Source organism: Mytilus edulis, chromosome 7 (assembly GCF_963676685.1).
Source record: "Mytilus edulis chromosome 7, xbMytEdul2.2, whole genome shotgun sequence".
Classification (NCBI taxonomy): domain Eukaryota; kingdom Metazoa; phylum Mollusca; class Bivalvia; order Mytilida; family Mytilidae; genus Mytilus; species Mytilus edulis.
Window position 1 is genome coordinate 15,053,640 of NC_092350.1, and position 20,658 is coordinate 15,074,297.

The window sequence follows — 20,658 nt, forward strand, 5'->3', positions numbered from 1 at the left end:
CGAAACCTTGCTAGAATCAAAGAAAAGTTATTAGGACAGTATTTTTTGGTCCAAAAAATATAGGTTCGCGTTGCTTTTCTTAGCGTATTTTGTACTTATCTCCCATGCCTATCAATTTTGCCCTTCAAAATACGTGTCTTGTCCTAGCGTTGAAAAGTCATCTCAGTGCCTTTAGGGCTACGGAATAATTTTTATTTTGCCTTTTGTATAAAGCATAGTGCACGAAGTCTCTAATAATAAAAAATAACGGGCGCACATATCGACCAATCAGGATTCGCCATACTTTTAATTCTGAATACCATGTTATGCTCATAAAATGGCGGCGCCCATAAAATCTAATGGTGTATTGTAACCTGAATAATTACAAGGGAGACAATTCAGTGTCAACAGCGACACCTACAGAATACAGATATATTACCGGTCTGCACTGATTTGAACCTAACAATACTCAATTCATTTAAAGGGTAGATGACACATTTGAATTGTTTGAGTTGTTCTGAATCTGTGTGCAAACAGTATAAAAAAAAAATATATATCTAAATTGGTGGAAAGGTCGAACAAAAACAGGGTACGAACTGAGCCTATTTCCTCTTATTATAGGATAAAGACGCATGCCAAAGCTGTCGTATCTGCATTTATGTTTGAAGAGTTCAAATAAAATACAGCCATATACTTTTAATGTCTTTAAAGCTCTAACATGTACGTACTATCCATTGTTTCCCTGGCTGACGAACTTTTCTTTTTTCCTCTTTCCGCCATGTTTGTATTTTCGTCAATATACAACACAAAGATTATTAAAATATTTGATTCGTAAAATTGAAAATAATTATAACAATCCAATACTTTTCAAATTTATACTTTATTTGATATTTGATAAAAAAAAAAAAATAAAGCTAATAATCAGTATTTTATTTATTTGTATGGTGATTCTCAAAACCGGAAAAATGTTTTTATTGGTGTTGCAGAGGCGGGTATTTGAAATTTCATTTGTACACACTCTGCAAGCCTGAACATGTCTTGTTTATATACACTACGAAACATGCAAAGCGAAGGTACATACAATTGATCAAAATATCAGTAAACAACATTTCATTTTTTTAAAATATAAGATATTGATTACACAAACATTGACAAATGTTTTGAAAAATAAAAATATCAACAATAAAATTTGGACTGTCCATAAAAAAAAAAGTCAAACAGATGTAGAACTGTGGTAGGCAGCGTAAACAAAGAACTGTGTGTTCTATCTTGGTATTGCAATGTAAAGTTGTAGCATGGGCATTGTCAAATATAATATGAGGCAGGCATTACCTGTAAATGGGGACGAAGTCTGTATGAATTATTTTTTTGTAACTGAAATATTTGTTAAAAAAAAGAAACGGAAATACCGTACAAACTGTAAAACTGAGCAATTTAAGAAATCATTCTTCGTTGAGACTGTGATTCACTGGAACCAACATGAAGAAGTCATACATTTGTACATGTAGTGTGCCCCAAGTCAGTTGAAAAGCTTCAAAACAGCTCTCCAACACCGTCAATAGGTGCTCTCTCTCCCGTCCAGTTGAAGCCAGTATTGGCACCTTTGACACACAGATACTGATACCCAAAACCTCTGTGTTAAAAGGCAGCCACTATATGGACTGTGTTCTCAACTTACATGTTACCTGGAGTACTTCTTTAGCTCAGTTGGTTAACACGCTTCCTTGTAACACTAAGGTTCCAGGTTTGAGTCCCAGTTTAGACAAAAAAATTTCTGTAGTGAAATTCATGCTCTCCAATAATATTGGAGAAAAAACCCACGGTGGTTAGAGAGAAATGGTCATGATGGTATAATTTAAACCTAGGCTGAAATTTCAAAAAATAAACATGATGGCATAATTTCAATGCAAGTCCATCATTTGATGTAAGCTATTATTTTCTGTCTTTGAATGGCATATAACATATCAAGATTATATTAACATTTGCAGACTATACCAAGATTACATAGTATTTTTTCTTACAACTTTGTGGGACTTCAGATATACATATAATGTGAATCTATACTATTAAACGAGAAGACCTCATTTTGGGTGTCGCTTCTCTTCTTTCCACAATTAATTGATCAACACGCCTCTGTGTCCTATAGGTACAGTGCATAGTGCCATTTGTCATCCATTCATATGATTATTCAGATTGACTTATTTTTGGAGAAAAACGAGAAAAAAGGCATCCGGATATTGTCCCGTCATTGGACGAAATTTTAAGTAAGATTATACTTCCGGTTTGCGTTTTTCTGTATACTTTGAACGTACATATACAAAGAATAAAGTGTTTTTTCAGAATTCTATCTGCTATCATTTTCAAGTTTACTATCCACGGCAGTCACAGAGTTTATTAAATAGAGAGGGTCTGTATACTATATCAATGACCACTATGGATCGATTAGTAAAGTAAATACATGTACACTATATTTATATAGTAATGAATGTTCATAATATACAGATAAGCGCTAAAAATATTCATGTGAACTTTTGATACCTTTTCTGAAATTCTCCAGTCATTAAATCTTTTACAAAAATCATTGATTACAAAAAAAGAAAATGTGGTATGATTGCCATGTTGAGACAACTCTCCACAAGAGACCAATATGACACAGATATTAACAATTATAGGTTACCGTACGACCTTCAACAACGAGCAAAGCCCATACTCAGCTTTAAAAGGCCCCGAACTGACAATGTAAAACAATTCAAACCAGAAAACTAGCGGCCTTATTTATGTACAAAAAAATGAACGAAAAACAAATATGTAACACATAAACAAACAACAACCACTGAATTACAGGCTCCTTACTTGAATGTTCATAACATACTAAATGTATGTTCACATTGAAATTGATAGAAAACCAAAAAATGGGAATATTGGAAATAAAGGAGGAGGGATAAAAAAAAAAAAAAGCATTTTCCTGTCCCCAATAACCTACGACTTATGATACTTTTGCTGAAATTCTCCAGTCATTAAATATTTTACAAAATTCTTCCAACAACACTTTACATACTTTAAACTAGGCTTTGAATGCCCGCGATTTCGCGGGTGTGTTCTAGTTAATATTTAACTTTAGATAAATCCCTCAATTGAGTTTCTACCATTGTCATGTTTGTACAAATGTTAACTTAATTCTTTGTGTCATAAAAAATATAATTTTTCTATTTTTTTTTTAATAGATTAGAATAAAAAGAAAATGAATTCCGATGTTTCATCACCAGTTAAGCCTTTACAGACCCCAAGTAAAGGTCTTAATAATATAGAGATGATGTGTAGTCCCATTGCATGTGCAAGGTCAAGGACTCCTGGAAGTTCTACTAAAAAATTAGGTCATCCTTTGATGATGTCCAGGTTTGTATACATGCAGTTCTCTCTATATATATGATACATATTTAATATGCATAAAATATTTTCAACTTGACATTGATTGAGCATGTTGAGTAAACAACATCAAAATAAATACTTTTTGTTTTAAATTACATGTCAACTGGGGAAGCTGTTTTAAATTGTATGTCAACTGGGGAAGCTCAATTTTTTTTATACAATAATTACATACAAGTATTGCAATAAATATTCTTACTTGGAACAATTCTTACAATGAAAGACATTTTGGCATGTATTTTTCTTTTTGTATTTCTTGAATTAAATTAAAAATTTACAATCAAGTTGTGTAAGAGAAATTTTATAATATTAACTACATAATTGTGGATACTGGGCTGAAGATTATAAAATATATACCAGAACATGCTAAATGACAGAATCATCTTATCCATTGGCATTGAGGTTAATAATGGTGATGAATTGAAAGAACTGAAATCATTTGTGACGCAAATGATTATTAAAACTTTCAAAACATTAGATGTTGAAAAATAAAACTTGAATAATGAGCTGCTATTGTTAAAAAATGATGAGATTTCATAAGCTATATGGCCACAGACCACAATTAATTCCTCTATCAGTTCTTTATAACCTTTTGCATCATTAAAAAAATTGCACCATGCACTTTTGTCCAATTTTTTGTGTGTGTAATGTATAGTCCTAGTCCAAATATATATCCAAAATTCAGAAAGATTGTAGCAATCACTTTTACAAATTTAGCCAATACACATCCATACCCCTATTGACAAGTCAAGAGATGTTCCGAAAACTGTAAATATTACCTTTTTGCACTTGGCCTAATCACTCATTCCAAATCAAAATAAGTTAAAATACAACATCCAAAAATTTATTTCACCTCTCTTCTTTCATTTCCACCAAAAAAAATCGAAGAAATGAGTGAGGAAGGGAAAGAAAAAAAATTAAGGAAAAATACACTCTAATTAAAAGGAACTATATTCGTGGACAACGAAAAGCGGGGTCATTAATTGTGGTCTTGGGCCTATTAGGGGCCTAAAACTTGACCAATTCTAATAAAACTTGGCATGATTCAAGCTTAGTATATTATAAAGCAGTTTACAAAGTTTCAAAGCCATATGATACCAAATAAAAAAAATGTGGCATTTTTTATATCTGAACTTTGGGTGCTGAATTGTGGCGTTGAATTAGAACAATTCCAACTATCACATTTGAGCTTCTAAAAACCAAAAGATACCAAAACTAACACTTTTTAATGTCTTTATGTATAAGTTAACATCTATTTAAAGCAACAGAAAGCATACTTCATGTATCAGACTTATGAAAAATGGCCAGAAGTTAATTTTATATGAGCCTGTGCCAAAAAATAGAGGTTTTCAAATAAAGTGAGGCCTTATATAAAATGTAATATTTTTCACTTACCACAATTTTCTGAAGTTTTTAAGGTATCAAAAAAACTTTAACATGTTATAAATGTACTTTTAATGGAAATATAAGTTTCAAATAGCATAACACATGTGGATAAAAAGGTCTTTAGCATTGTCATGCTTAAAAAAACAGGTTGTCAATTTAGGCCGTTCCCCACATTTGCATATTAAAAAGCATATAAATGATATGGGAGATGGAGATATGCTTCTTTTTGCTTAAATCTGTGCTTATATATGATAAAACATGGAGCCTGGATGTAACAAGACTGTCACTTTCAACTATATATGTAGACAGTATGGTCTGATGCAAAGTTTATTAACTTTACTGCTTAAAACCTGAATGAAATTTCAGCCTCAAAAGGCCAATATTTTAACCACTAGCTATCCAAAAGAAGAAAGTAAAGGTAATCTGTGAAACAGAAATGGTTAAGCAACCAGTAATAAGTGTTTGTTATATAGATTCAGTGCAATCTGTTTAGGAATACAACTTTTAAGTGCATAGAACTTCACATTTCACCTGCTGCATATACTGACCGTTAGACTTAGACTATTAAAACAGCCCATTTTGCACTCTTTTTATGTTTTTATCTACTTTTTTTTGTGTTCAGAGTTCACAAATAAGTTAAACAAGTGAAATAAATACCACAAACACAAATAGATATCAGAAAAAACCTGTCAGAGACAAATTAAGCATGCTGTTTTTGAAAAAATATTGAAAAAAGTGAAAAAGCTACATTTTGGGCATTTAACCTGAAAAGTGACTTTTTCAAAAAATTTCTATCAAATGAAAGTGAAAATCATTTCTTCTCATGTAGTTTGACAAATTAATACCAATAAATCATTCAGAGAAGATGCCAAAGTAAAAATTCAAAATTTGCTGAAATGCACCTCTTAGGCCACAGACCACAATTAATTCCTCTATCAGTTCTTTATAACCTTTTGCATCATTAAAAAAATTGCACCATGCACTTTTGTCCAATTTTTTGTGTGTGTAATGTATAGTCCTAGTCCAAATATATATCCAAAATTCAGAAAGATTGTAGCAATCACTTTTACAAATTTAGCCAATACACATCCATACCCCTATTGACAAGTCAAGAGATGTTCCGAAAACTGTAAATATTACCTTTTTGCACTTGGCCTAATCACTCATTCCAAATCAAAATAAGTTAAAATACAACATCCAAAAATTTATTTCACCTCTCTTCTTTCATTTCCACCAAAAAAAAATCGAAGAAATGAGTGAGGAAGGGAAAGAAAAAAAATTAAGGAAAAATACACTCTAATTAAAAGGAACTATATTCGTGGACAACGAAAAGCGGGGTCATTAATTGTGGTCTTGGGCCATATGAATCTCCGATGTAATGAAATTATATTTTTCAGCCCAAGTCCAGCTCATAAATTACCGGGCAGTAGTACTAGAAATGAATTATATCTCAAAAGTGTGCTGAGTCCATACCACAAAAACTACACACCTCTGTCTGCCACACCTACAGGGTTCACCCCAATGTATAGAACCCCAGGAAGAAATATAGGTAGTAGTCCTATTGTCAAGGAGACCCCAGAAACAGCCAAACAACATCACTTTGTCACACCTAACAGACTTGGACCAAAAAATCCATTTGAATATGAAGTCGAACATTTAGAAGGCAATGTTTTTATGAGTCCTGGAGTATTCTCTTTGCCAGGATCAACTCCTGCTTCAGATGAAAAGGTATTGCTTAAGTTATTTGAGGCTATATATTTGTTTTTAATTGACACTCTGAAATATTTACAATAAACACTCTTTCATTAAATCTTACGAAAGGATATTTCGGCCTTTGATGGAGTTTGGGTTATATTAATTATAAACTGTTAGTTGTACGATATTGTGCAGTACTTTAGGAAAAGCTGTATACTTTTAATCTGAAGGCACTAAAATTTTTTGGTGAACTCTAACATGACAGAAAGCAAATATTTGAGATTTCTACTAGTTTTACATGTACATAGCAAAAGCCTTAAGTGTGCTTTCTTATCCTAATTTACTCATTGCATGAATTTTATCAGTTTCCTGAATACTGTGGATTCATTTTTATTCGTGGTATACCAATTTTCGTGGGTTTCGTGGTCACAGCGAACCACGAATTTAAGAATTCAACGAAGAATAATCTCGAGAAATGTGTATGGAGTTGGATGTTTATTTCCGGTTATGTTATGCAGTTCTAGTATAGTGTTGACTAGCGATAAACATTGTAACATAACACGTGATTTTTATTGAAAGAAGATACAAGTATTTTGATTAAATCTATAATAAATATATCGATTATCAGTGATAATTTATTTTTTAAAATTTATTAAAACTGTTCATGGAAAATAACTGCAAGTTGTTAATTACCGTGTCATATTGTGATTAAAAATCAATAGGATTAAGTATGGGATATTGCCCGTAGGTAATATTGTTTATGACAGGAACATTTATTATCACACCTTATACTAATTATATCACTGTTTATTATATCGTGATTAGGGAAATTAGCTTTCAATCATAAAGTTTTGAATGCCTTATAGAATTCAGACAAGAATTTATAAATTGAAAAACAAACAAATAATTAGTTGTCTCTGCCCATTATTGTAATCGAAGTTATCAATGAACACTTTAACCTAGAATGACCAATTAAGCGAGGATTTTGACAATTCAAAACTTTTTCAATGAATTCCTTCTTTTTTGTTTTGTTTTATTATTTATCGAACGAAGGATGTTATATGATCTCCTAAATCAAAACAAAATCCACGAATTACGTATCTAATTTTTTTTGTTGTAATCAGCGATCCACGAATTTACGTATACCACGAAACGTCTTTTTTTCTCTATCCACGAAAATTGATACCCACGAAAATAAATGAATCCACAGTAGCCCTCAGTCATACATGTCATAGGAAACAAATGAAGATTTTTTTATAATTTTGAAATAAACATGATCAGACCACATTCATGACATGTAAATATATTTGAAAAGCACAAACCATTTTTCAACAAAATTTAAAAAAACATGAAAAATTAGATATTGACGTGATTGATTATCCTTTATTTTTGACATGATTGATTATTCTTTATTTTTGACATCATTGATATCATTTTTTTTTAACATCATTGATATCATTTATTTTTGACATCATTTATATTATTTATTTTTGACATCATTGATTATCCTTTATTTTTGACATAATTGATTATCATTTATATTTGACATCATTGATATCATTTTTTGTTGTTGACATCATTGATATCATTTATTTTTGACATCATTGATATCATTTTTTTTCTACATAATTGATTATCATTTATTTTTGACATCATTGATATCAATTTTTTTTTTGACATCATTTATATTATTTATTTTGACAGAAAGCCTTCAGATGGTCTATAGAACATTTAGCCGTCCTTCATCCTGCAGATATTGATGAAATGCCCCATCAACAAGATCCACATCATGGGTAATTGAATTTGTATGGTAGTGTTGTGTTTTAATACACTTTTAAAACATGTGTTTTTTTATTGGATAAACCATATGATGTCACAACCTTTAATAATTGTGAACATGTAAATGATGGTAACTTGCCCTCATTGATGAGTATTGAATATTAACACAACAATATTTTTTATTCCACTTTGTTGTTAATATATTATTTAAGGAATGACTGTAATATTTTTTCTGTCTATGAAGAAATAACATAAAAAATTTGGTGCACACTGAATAACGCGCGTAGCGGGTTATTTAACAGTGTGCACCACATTTTTTATGTTATTTCGAATAGACAGAAAAAATATTACAGTCATTTCTTATAATTTAATTCTAAATTCCATTTTTAACCGTAGAAATCCATGAAAAAACGTTGATGACGTCACGGTCACATGTCTAAATTATGTCTATGGGCTCATAACAAAATAACGTCAGCCAATCAGAAGATGCGTTACATCCAAAATTAAATTATTTCACATTAACAAACAATGCATAAGAAAAGAACATATTTGTTCTTTGTTTGTGTCATAAGTACTAATGTTTTTTGTATGCACAGATGACAAATCTTGCCATGGATAGTAGCTGAAAGCTTTTGCAATATCTTAAATGCACTTTCGCCAATTTGTAAGAATCTTTGGTCAATGTTTATATCTATAGACATACTAAGGTTTCCTTTTCTTTAAAGTGCTAAGAGCAGTTTTCATGAATCTTTTGTTACTGGTTTATATCTATCAAGATAACCTCTTTTTATTTATTTTTATAAATTTCTATGACATTGAGAAGTTATTGAACTTTATTCTTTGAAAAAGCGACAGGCGTATTTTGCACACATGGGGCAGCTGTTTAATATGTATAAGTCTGTAGGTTAACAGCTTAATTTGAGCTTTGTAATCTGTTTAAACTGTATTACTTTTTTCTTCAGACATGACAGAGAAACAGAAGAGAAAGCCCAAAGAGCCATAGATACCTTCTTCAGTAATAATCTAGTTGTTCCTTCTCCTGCCACAGGACTTAAAGCAGCTCCTAATTCAGGTATTATAAATTCAGAAATTAACGTGATATTTTTATTATCGTGAAAAAATGCGACATGGTTATAATTGCAATAATTTTAACTCGCATTTTGAAATATTTTATATGAATAAAACTGGCTTTTTCTCAATATCGCAAAAATTAAAATCGCATTATAGTCTAAAATGATAAAATCACAATAATAAATGCACGCAATAATTTCTGAATTTACAGTATTCTTGATTTATAGACATAGTTGATGTCAATACCAAACAGACACCATCTTCATGATTAATAATAATTTTCAACTACTGAATTGAATTTTAACTTCAGAATGTACAATTTAGCTCAACATTTTGTAGAATAGATATTTTGAAGACTAAAAACTCAAACAGAATTATTTGAAAAAAATAAAAACAAAATCGCACAGCCTTTTGTTCAAATGATAAAAGATTTGATTGCCCCTTTCCCTGTCTAATGAAAAATGAACTCACATTTGTTAATTGTGATACCATTGACAGCCATTTTGATGAATATCTTCTTTTCAGGTCAGAGGCTAGGATGTTTGCCTGAAGAGTTGCAAGGTTCAATAAAGAAGCAGCTACCAGGAACAGTTCAAGTAGACAACAAAAAAGAAGGTATTTCTAAGATGATAGAAGGAAGTGTATGATATCAATTTTTGTATGCACTGGATGCACGTTTCTGGAAAATTACCTTCTTTGTAGAAATATAGGTGTTTTGTTAAATGATTCTGATTTCAGTGTACACAAGTAAAAAATCAGTATTTGTCAATATTTTTTAACATTCCATTAAAAATACATTAAACAAGCATTCTGTTGCCATAGTCCCCTACCGATTAAAACTTCATTGTAATGGAAGAAATTCTAGCTTGATCTATAACTTGTCATGGTTTTAACTATTTAACAAATATCAAGTCAATGACCAAAAAAAAGTGTTGAAATCTGATTATTTAAGCGAATTTTCTAGTCCAAGGACCACAACTCTGCACAAAATCATCAGACCAGAACAAAATTCTAACTTGATCTGTACTTGTCATGACAAAACAATATGCTAATTTCAAATTTAACATTTTCAAAGCATGACAAAAAAAGTTCAGAAAACTGATTATTTAAGTGAATTTTAAAAGTCCAAGGTCTATAACTCTTTACAAAATTATCAGACCAGAACAAAATTTCAACTTGATCTGTGACTTGTCACAAGAAAACAATATATAGAAAGATCAATTTAATATGATCAAGCATAGCAAATAAAAGGGCTGAAAACTGGTTATTTGAGTGAATTTTAAAAGTCCAAGGACCATAACTCTGCATACAATCATCAGACTGACAAAATTCGAACTTCATCTGTAACTTGTCATGATAAAACAATATACTTAATATCTAATCAATATCTTCAAGCAGGAAGGGGACTAATTATATTGAAATCAGGGTTATCAGGAAAAGACCAAGTTGTTTTCTTTTATACAAATGTATATCTTGAATTTATGTAAATTTATTGTTAAACTTTTAGAATAAATTTAAATCACAAGGCATTTACGAAGTTGTCGGTGCCATATAGTTTTACCCTTGTCCGTCATTCCGTAACTCTGTAATTCCGTCATTCCCAACAAACCATTATACAGAGTTTTTTTCTAAATGCCTTGAGATATTGGGCTGATTTTTGGTATGTGAGTTAACCATGATGAGTTACAGATCAAGTTTAAGTTTCGTTCCGCTCCTCTAATTTTTGCCTAAATTACGGGCTTTGGACTTTGATAAATTGTTGAAAATCACAGTTATACAGACTTTTTTTCTAAACGCTTTCAGATATTGGGATGATTTTTTTGGCATGTGAGTTAACCAAGATGAGTTACAGAATTTAAGTTTCGTTCCACTCTGCTAATTTTTGCTGTAATTTCAGGCTTACAACTTTGAAAATTGTTGAAAATTGTTGAAAATCACAGTTATTTGGACATTTTTCTATACGCCTCCAGATTTGGAGCTGACTTGATATGTGAGACTACCATCATGTTTCACTTTGTGTCTACATGTGTTATTGAAATTGTAGATTTTTTAAAACTTTTTGACACATCTAGTTTTATAACCTGTATAACTTTTTTTTGTGTAGATTTTATTCAACTGCATAAAATTCATTGTGCTTCTGTTGTTCAAAAATATTAAATGTAGCAGTAATGCAAAAAAAATATATACTTGTTTCCTGCTTTCTATTAGAAATACATTAAATTGGTAGGACACATTTTTATACAATAATTTACATAGGGATATATCCTGGAACAGTGCTTTAATGAAACATGTATGTTTTTGCAACAATGCTCAACAAAATATTCATAAAATGTATAAGAGTAGGCATGAAAATCCAGGGCAATTAGGGAGGACAGAAACAACTATATTTGTTTTACCTTCAGAAGATTGATTCTTATGAATTAAAATTCAAGTAATGTTGATGTTTTTTTGCAGTATCATGTCAAACAATGCTGTCATTGCCAGTGGATTTTGACATCAACAAAGTTTTAGGTAAGTATTTTTGATTTAGAAACTATTAGTTGATGCTGAAACCACAAAAAATCAGGAGGTCTTAAAAATAACTTCTTGAAACACAACTTAATCTCAAAGTAAACATATGGAGAGAAAAACAATTACATTCCTGACATTAGATGAAAAACATGGTCAGTTACACTAGGTTTCTTTTCGAGCCTTCAACTTTACTCAAAAAAGCAAGACATAGCAAATTGCTATTAGCAATCCTTCATTCTGTCAGCGTCAGTGGCGTCCACAAATATTCACTCTGTGGTTAAAGTTTTTGAATTTTTAATAACTTTCTTAAACTATAAATATTTCTCTCGATATTATCTTTTAATTGTAAGAAGCTTCCGTCCAAGTTTGATAAAAATCCAATTAAAGTTTTTAAAACATTAATAAGATTCATAAACTATCCTGGATTTTTATCAAACTTGGACAGAAGCTTCGTACAATCAAAAGATAATATTGAGAGAAAAATTTATATTGTTTTTTCCCTCTTTTTTTTTTTAGTGTACGATTAACAGCAAAAGTAGGCGAGCGAACCCATACAAATTTTTTGGCAATCTTTCAATTGCATCATAAAAACACGAAAAAGAACTGTAATTTCAGGCTCTTGGAAAGATGATATGTATTTAAAAGAGTAACTGAAAAAAAAAGGATAAAATGAGTAAAAAGGGGATACTGAGTAATGTAAATAACAATGAGTAATCTAAGCTACCAACCAAACACCAAAGTTACAGAAAGTTCTTAAGTTTGTTTTGAACTATAATTATAAGCAGAACTCAATATTGTGTCATGCAAATTTAGTTGTGGCTTAGAATCTTTCCATAGTACTTGTAATGTCGATAATATGTCTTCAAAAATTAACAAAATATCCAACAAGAAAGAAGCAAATAAAAATATAAAATGCAAATAATTTAATTTTCTAGGTCAGTTTTTACAGAATCAACCTGGGCAAGATGACAATCCAGAAATGTTGAGCACATCTTCACTAAGAAGAAAACTTTTCTTCCAGGGAGACAACTCAGGAGTTGCTATTAGTCCAGTCAAGTAAGTGAGACAAATATTTGGACAAAATTGTTGATTCTCAATCAGACCATTTTCTACATTTATTCCGTAAAAAGATTTTATTGATTTTGACGTTTTCATATGATCAGAATTAAAAGAAGAAATATTTGTAAATATGCAATAGAAAAGGGAATATTTGTAAGTATGTACTAGAAAAAAAAACATTTATCTTCATGCTTCAAGTAAAAAGAATATTTTGTAGTGTACTCTTTTTGAATGCTGGGTGATTCTGTATTCTATACCAAAACCAAAATTTACTCAGTAGAAGAATAGGATTCAGTTATATAGAAAGTTACTAACATTATCTGTTTTTTTATTTCAGAGGGTTTTTAGGAAAAGATGAATCAAGATTAGCTGGTGGTTGTGCTTCACCAGCTATCCTGTCTTCTAAAACTCCACAGAAAATAGAGAACCATGCTACACCACTAAAGACTCCTTCAAGGGTAAAATTTTCTTGTTTTAACATGATAAAACGCTCACAATTTATGTTTCCATGTCTAAATGTTTCTCTCTAGACCACGACATGGTATTTAAATCCTATGGCACAGCATGATTTAAGTTGTTTATTTTAATGAAAAAGATGAAAACTCGCACTACTCCTAAAATAGGTTATTTCAAAACATGAATATATTTTACTGATGTTTTCTTATGAAAAAACAGCTTTATTACTAAGAATTTTGGTTTGTATAGTCTGCATGTTTTTCTAGAGAGTAAGATAAGCTAGAAATAAGAGAAAAAAATCGATTTGTGAGGTTTGTTTATGTTCTGCAATTTCGTTATTTAGATTGTAGAGGGGGTCCTTATTTGATATTGTCTGGACATTGAGCATCTATGAATAGATCAATCATACCTTATGTCATGTCAGAGCACAACTGTTTATTTTGTCCAGATAAAAGTTTAAGGAAGTTAAATTATCATAAGGGCCCTCTCTACCTAATGGCAGGTCTCCCTATAGTCATGAAAGTGACCAGTCTGTCCTTCTGTAACAAATTGTGTCCCTATATCTAGAGAACCGTTATCATTTCATACTTTATTCTTGACCTGTATATTAATCAACACCAGAGGGTGTGTCATAATTCAACTTCCTAGGTCAAGGATCAAGGTGGTAAACTTTGATTCAATTGACAACCACATGTCAAATGGGAAAGGTACAAATTGTTTACCACACCTTATTAACAGCAAGGCCCACAGAGATGGCTCCCATCTCAATGATGTCTAGTTTTGACTATTGTTTCATAGTTATTAGTAGGTATAAACTAACACTCACATGTTTCCATGCTTTTTAACAGTGAAATAGTAAGTTTACCTTATCAACTTTTAAGAAATTTATGATCTTTACTGTTTTCAAGCATACCTTTATTACTTATACTTGTATTCCTTTTCAGAATCAGTTTTCTTCTAGTCCTATTAAGAATGTAAGAGATTTACATACACCACTGTATAAAAGGACACCAGGTGAAAATTTTCTGGACAACCTGGACTTCTCACCTATAGTTCACGGTCATCTGTGTAAGTTTTGTATAAGTACCAGTCTGACTGAGAATCAAGTTGTGATAAAACAATTTAGAAAAAATAACTTTATTAAAACAAAAAGTATAAATTAAATTTATCTGTATTTCTTAATTCAAAAATAAAGTTGAAATAGAGAAAGAACTTATTGTGTTAAAAAAGGGATTTTTTACCATGAGGAGCCACATCACGAAAGGATGTTCAGGGTATGCTAATTTACGGGAAAAGTAATCTCACTTCGTACCCTGAAAATTTAATCACATATGTGAAAATGTCGCTGCTTCGAAAAAAGCTATCATACATATCCAAGTTTACGACATGGACTGAGCTACAGGGAAAACGTTACCATGACTGCCTATGGAAAAACAATTAAAGATGTTGACCAAAATACTAGAACAAGTAACCAAGAATGCATACATGAAAATTTTCTTACTCAGAATCAATGGTTAGATTAGAATGCTAAGAGGAGATTGAAGTTTTCTTTGAATTCACATCGTATTGGGAATTATAAAACAGTAATGGAAAAATATTTATAGGTCACTAAAAAATGTACTCACCCATACTAATGGCATAAAGTGTGTCAAAGTTAATATATTGTATTTCACAGAATTACAAAAAAAATTATATATCATTATAATTTTTATTCTAATTCTCCAAAAACTAGTATGCTTTGTCTTAATGTTATTTTACTTGTACCAACGGGTTTGTTGTCTGTAATGCCAATTTAGTTTACTAATTATTTATGTCATATTTTACAGCTCGAGTTAGGTCATCGGGATTATTTAATCCACATAATGGCAGTTTTGTAGAGGATGAATGCTCTCCTATTAAAGATGAACATTTAGCTAGACCACTGGAAAGTCCAGAGATATCACCAATCAAACCTGCAGTATTACTCAAAACACCGTCCATCTCTAACAGTGCTATAAAACCGTCCTTCCATAGTCCGGGTGTGTCACCGATAGCTGTTGCATCACCTGTTTTGTCCCCGCCACATGACGGATCATTTATTCAGACACATGGTAAAGAAAACTCCACTGTTGTAAACTTTCATAATGTTTCACTTATGATGATGGTTTAAACAGTTAACATAATGTCATTTTGTCCCACCTGCATGAAAAAGGTGTGTTGTTTCTAGCAACACACCAAAAAAGTCCATCAGTGTAAACAATTGCTTACGGTTTTAGTTTGGTTTCTATAGTACATGTACTAAGAATAGGCATTATTCCGTGTTTAGAGTTTATTTTGATTTAAGATATTCACCTTAGGAATAGATAATGTCTGAAAAATCTCAAAAAATTATGTGTTAAAACATCAGTTACATATTTTCAAGAAATTTAACATAAAGATTTTGGAATGTAGTTTTTTTAAATAAAACTTGTAGCAAATATTACCACCAAAAAACTACATTCCAAAATCTTTATGTTAAATTTCTTGAAAATATGTAACTGATGTTTTAACACATAATTTTTTTGAGATTTTTCAGTCAAAGATTTTTTTGAATGCAGAACAATATCTGATTATTTTTACTAAAAAGTTTGCTTTTCTTGAAATACCAAGAATTCTAGATTTTATATAACACTCTCATGGTCATTAGAAATGCTAGAAGGGCAACATATTTACAAAACTACCATAGAAAACAGGCAGTGCAATTGTCTAAGGTTTATTTGAAAACATTAGACAATTTCTAATGTTGCAGGCAAACATTTATCTCCCCTGAACCTATCAATTCTTCTAGAGAAAAAATATGGTAAAAAACTTCTTGTTATCTACTTGATTATAAACAATTGAAGTTCAGGTTGATTTGTTTAAAAAAACAAACATGTAAAATACCCAATTTTGATATAAAACTGAAAAATATGTGAGAATTTCCAATTAAAAACTCAAATAAATTTCAATGAAGTCATGATTCATCATATTATTATCATTTCATTATTTCACCCCCCCCCCCCCCCCCCCCCCCCCCCCCCTTGTAATGTATTCAAGAACAGAAAATGTTGCTACCATATAAATATGAACCCCGTTTCAGACTGGATCAACACATCAGGTCAGATTATTAATATAAAAGATTACAAGTTAACTTGCCCTTGAAACTATGTCTCCTATTCATAAGGCATTAATCCACCTCAGTCCTAATTCTTACTTCTAATGCCACATTCAAAAGTGGAAGTAGCAAATTGTGGATGTTAATGTCATAACCTGACAAGACCAGGAATACACTAGAGGCTATTGTAGCATTTCCCTTAATGAACAGTAGAGATATATTTTTTATAAAATTATGATAAAGTTATATTAGATTAAAAGATTATTTATTTATTTTCAGAATGTTCACCTGAGGATTCTGATGAGGATATGAAAACTCCATTACCTGCTGAGGTAAATGAAGATAAATTAAAGAAGGCTGAATCGTGTCGGAAAGTATCAACACTTGGTCGACATAGACAAAGGAATATATTCCCAGAATTTGATGACACAGCAATGGACTTTGAACCTGTGCCAATTCATAAAAACTTAAGATTTGCTGATGTTGATGATATAAAAACATCAAGTTTACTAGTCAATCGTGATACGTCTTTTGGTGATATGGAACTAACAAATGATAATGTAATTCAGCCAAATTCCACCAGTCAGGATACAGGCTATCAAACAACTAGCTTACAAATGACCAGTCAGGACACAGCTAGTGGGTCAGCCTCAAGTTTGACCAATCATTTTCCAGTTAACTCAACTGGTATTTCAAATTCTGATGTTGTATTTTATGGGCGACCATCTACAGTATTTTCAGATATACAACATACAAATTTGACAGCTCAGTTTGGCTCTTTGCCAACAAATTCATTTTATTACGAGGGTGATAGTGTATTAGACTGTAATGATCACCCTATGTCTAGTCCAAAGGAAAGTTTAGTTCACCATATCTTAGATATAACAAATCCAGAAAAGTTTGGCCATGGACCATATTCTGAAGAAGAGATTATAGATAGAGCAAGGAAAGTTTTACAGCTAGCCAATGAAATGTATCCCGAGTCAAATCAAAGTAATGAAAGAGAGGTACAAGATATTTGTGATAAAACAGGGTTATCTACCTTGCATGAGCTAGAAACAATTGTATCACCGGAAAAAGGCTTCCATCATGTCCATACCCACGTGCCTTTTAAATCTGCCAGTAAGTATGAGTTAGATATTGAATACAAACACTATGTTGTTTTTAGTCATAGAAGATTTTGCCAATTATCTGTTCTGATGTTGTATAGTAGATTATGGATAACAAATTACAGTTTTTTCAGATATATATATACAAAATACAAACATAACAGCTCAGTTAGTAGCTACTTGAAAATTGATTAAGGACTGCACATCATTTTTTTATCAATTTTATACACATGATAAATGATATGTATAGCACATGCAAAACAAAAATGACAATTTCATTGATAACAAAATGTGCATCACCGGTTTAGTTGTAACCTGCTATGATTATCTTGATTATGAATGATTTTTTTTTCGTTCATATATATTTTTGTATTGAATAACCAGATTAACTTTTGTAAGTGGCATTCTTTTTCAATCATTCCTTGTCAGAGCACATATATATCATGATAATAGGTTGCTGAGTCTTAATGAGTTGCAATTCAAAAATGTATCAGAGAAGTTTCAAGGCTCATTTTAACAAAATGAGATCTTTTCAGATTTAGATCTAAAAAACTATTAATATTTGATATTTATTTTTTCAGGTGATCAAGCAATGGAGATTTTACGTCGAGCCGGAGAAGACCTGGCTAAGTTTGGACATTTATTATCATCAATTAAGTCATCAGCAGAGAAAAGTATTCTGAACTTATGATATTTATTGTATGATCAATCTTCTATGCCTTTATCAGTATTTTATTGTTAGAAACATCTTAAGTGATTTTGTTTTTATTTGAAAGATGAATACATCATGTACATGTAGTTTGTAGGTACAATAGTGGTCAATTTCCAGAAATCCTATGTAATAGATAAATACTTATTTACTTGACTAAGATTAATTTGGCTTGTTTAATTTTCATAAAGATTTGACAAAAAATTTAATGTGACACTTTGACAAATTTTGAAAATTTGCACAACAAACCTGTTTGGAAAATTTTTATAGGATATTTAGCAGTATGACAAACACTGATTTTGATCATTGATAAGCTTTATATTTCCTTATCAATAGAAATGTGATGAATGTTCAGCTAATTTAACAGAGTTATCTCCCTGTAGTATCATGTACCTTAAATAGTACAAAACATTTCCTAATCCTGAAAATAAATGAATCCACAGTTCTCATGATGTTTGGTCATTGTTAATTAGTTCTATCTAAGAATATTGTATATTATACAATGATCAACTTATGTTTAGATTTTGAAAATTAAAAACATTTAAAAGGACGTATAATTATAAGATATCAAACACTGTTTTCAACTTGATAATTGCATAATATTTTTGGCAAAATTGTTTTTAATTAGATATAGAAATTAATTAGGACGGTTTCTATTGCAATTTGACATCATGTAACTAGTTATGATTGAATGACCATTCTGTCCTTTCCAGGATCAAATTCTTAAGAATCATTGTTGAGAATTAGCAGTCACTGTTTCAAATTTATTTAAATGATTAATATCGAATATTTAACATGTATTGCATTATAACATGTATAATGGAAATGGGTAATATTTTTAAAAACATACAAACAAAATATGATTGGGGCTAGCAATAATGAAAATTCAACCAATGGTTTGACAAAATGTTCAATTTGAATCATGTGGAAATGAACATTTAGATTACCTATAGTTCTTTAGACTCAGAAATGGTGAATTATGATGTTATCATGGTTATAGTTTCTATCTTTTAATTATGATCTCCAATATTCTTTCCTTTTTTACTCAGAAATATAGAGAGTTTGAATTAAATTCATTGATATTTAGATAGTTAGAATATTTCTCTTATAAGTATTTAAAAAATTCCCACATTGGCTGACAGTTTTTTTTTTTTTTTATCTTATCTCAAATATATTCAAAGTATTTTACCATTAAGAATGGTTTTTGAATTTGTTCTCCATTTCCAAAATATAAACAGATCAAATACTCATTGCATGTAAAAAAAAAAAGTAAACATGTTGATAGAAAGGCATAATTATGGAATTATTTAGTGCATCATTCAATTTGATTGCATTCTTAACATGCATTATTTTAGAGGGGCCCTCCATTTTAGGTCCTTATGGGAAATGAAAAAAAAAACAAAAAAACAGAGACATAAAAGAAGTGAAGAATGGGTTTTGGGTAGAAATAGTCATCATATTATTAAACATTAAATTTGAAGATTAGTTTTTAAAAGAAAAATTAACAGTAGCTCTTATCATGATCATTCCTTTTTTTTTTCATTCACATTCACGTTTTAGACAGATTTGTGAATGTCTCATAATTGCATAGAGGTTTTCTTTTTTAGCTGACAGATTGTTTCTAGTGAATATAATGTGTATTGTAAGATTACGGTTTAATCTTAAATTGTTGAATTTTAATAATGATGTGTACATGTATTGTTTATTTTAATGTGCATTTGATATTTATTATCCTACTCATAATATAATTATTTTATATATTCAATTTATTAAATAAAATGTTGAATTTCTGTTGTAAAATGATGCTGCCATGGATGAAAACAGAAAAGTGAAAGATACCAAAGGAATAGAAGGTGTTACTTTTTTTAACTGCACCATTGTCATGATTGTAGAGGCTCATGGGGTGTCAAAGTAATCACATAATCACAATTTGTTTGCCAATAAAATCACACGATCATTAATATTTTTTATAAAGAAATAATTAAATAATAAAAAATACAAACCTAGATTTTCAAATAATCAAAAAATCATGAAATATTTGGTCTGGTAATAATATAATCACTGTAAAAACGTCCAAGTAATCACATAATCAAAACCCTGATGAGGAGGCTAATTGTACTTTGTGTCAACAATTCAATGTCAAGAATTCCTATTCCAAGATATCAGTATCATTCCCATTTGGCGGCTAATGATAGTTGATACAAGGTGATGTTAGAATCAATGCATTTCAGGCTCATTGTGTAACCCCCAGTCTTACCCCAGAGTATTTCATGGTTTCTGGTCAGGTTACACTCCAGTGTATGCCAGGAAGATTAAGGTGACAAAAGAATGAAACATGAAAATTTTACACATGCATGTAAATTTTT

At 30.6% G+C, this 20,658-nt stretch overlaps 1 protein-coding gene across 1 annotated transcript; it reads left to right on the plus strand.

The window, feature by feature from the left end:
* Positions 1–946: 946 nt before the first annotated feature.
* LOC139530029 (protein aurora borealis-like) lies at positions 947–20,082 on the plus strand. Its single transcript, XM_071326064.1, has 13 exons — positions 947–1,052; positions 3,204–3,375; positions 6,189–6,519; positions 8,191–8,279; positions 9,228–9,337; positions 9,862–9,951; positions 11,791–11,847; positions 12,783–12,903; positions 13,244–13,364; positions 14,307–14,430; positions 15,189–15,452; positions 16,754–17,596; positions 18,165–20,082. Exons 2-13 carry the CDS (start codon positions 3,221–3,223, stop codon positions 18,272–18,274), a joined length of 2,415 nt encoding a protein of 804 aa, XP_071182165.1. The 5' UTR covers positions 947–1,052; positions 3,204–3,220; the 3' UTR covers positions 18,275–20,082.
* The last annotated feature ends 576 nt before the right edge of the window (positions 20,083–20,658 follow it).

Coding starts and splice junctions, on each gene's coding strand:
- LOC139530029 (XM_071326064.1), top strand. CDS start 3,221: ATGAATTCCGATGTTTCATCACCAGTTAAGCCTTTACAGACCCCAAGT. Junction 9,338..9,861: donor TAAAGCAGCTCCTAATTCAG/GTATTATAAATT, acceptor TCTTCTTTTCAG/GTCAGAGGCTAGGATGTTTG. Junction 9,952..11,790: donor AGTAGACAACAAAAAAGAAG/GTATTTCTAAGA, acceptor GTTTTTTTGCAG/TATCATGTCAAACAATGCTG.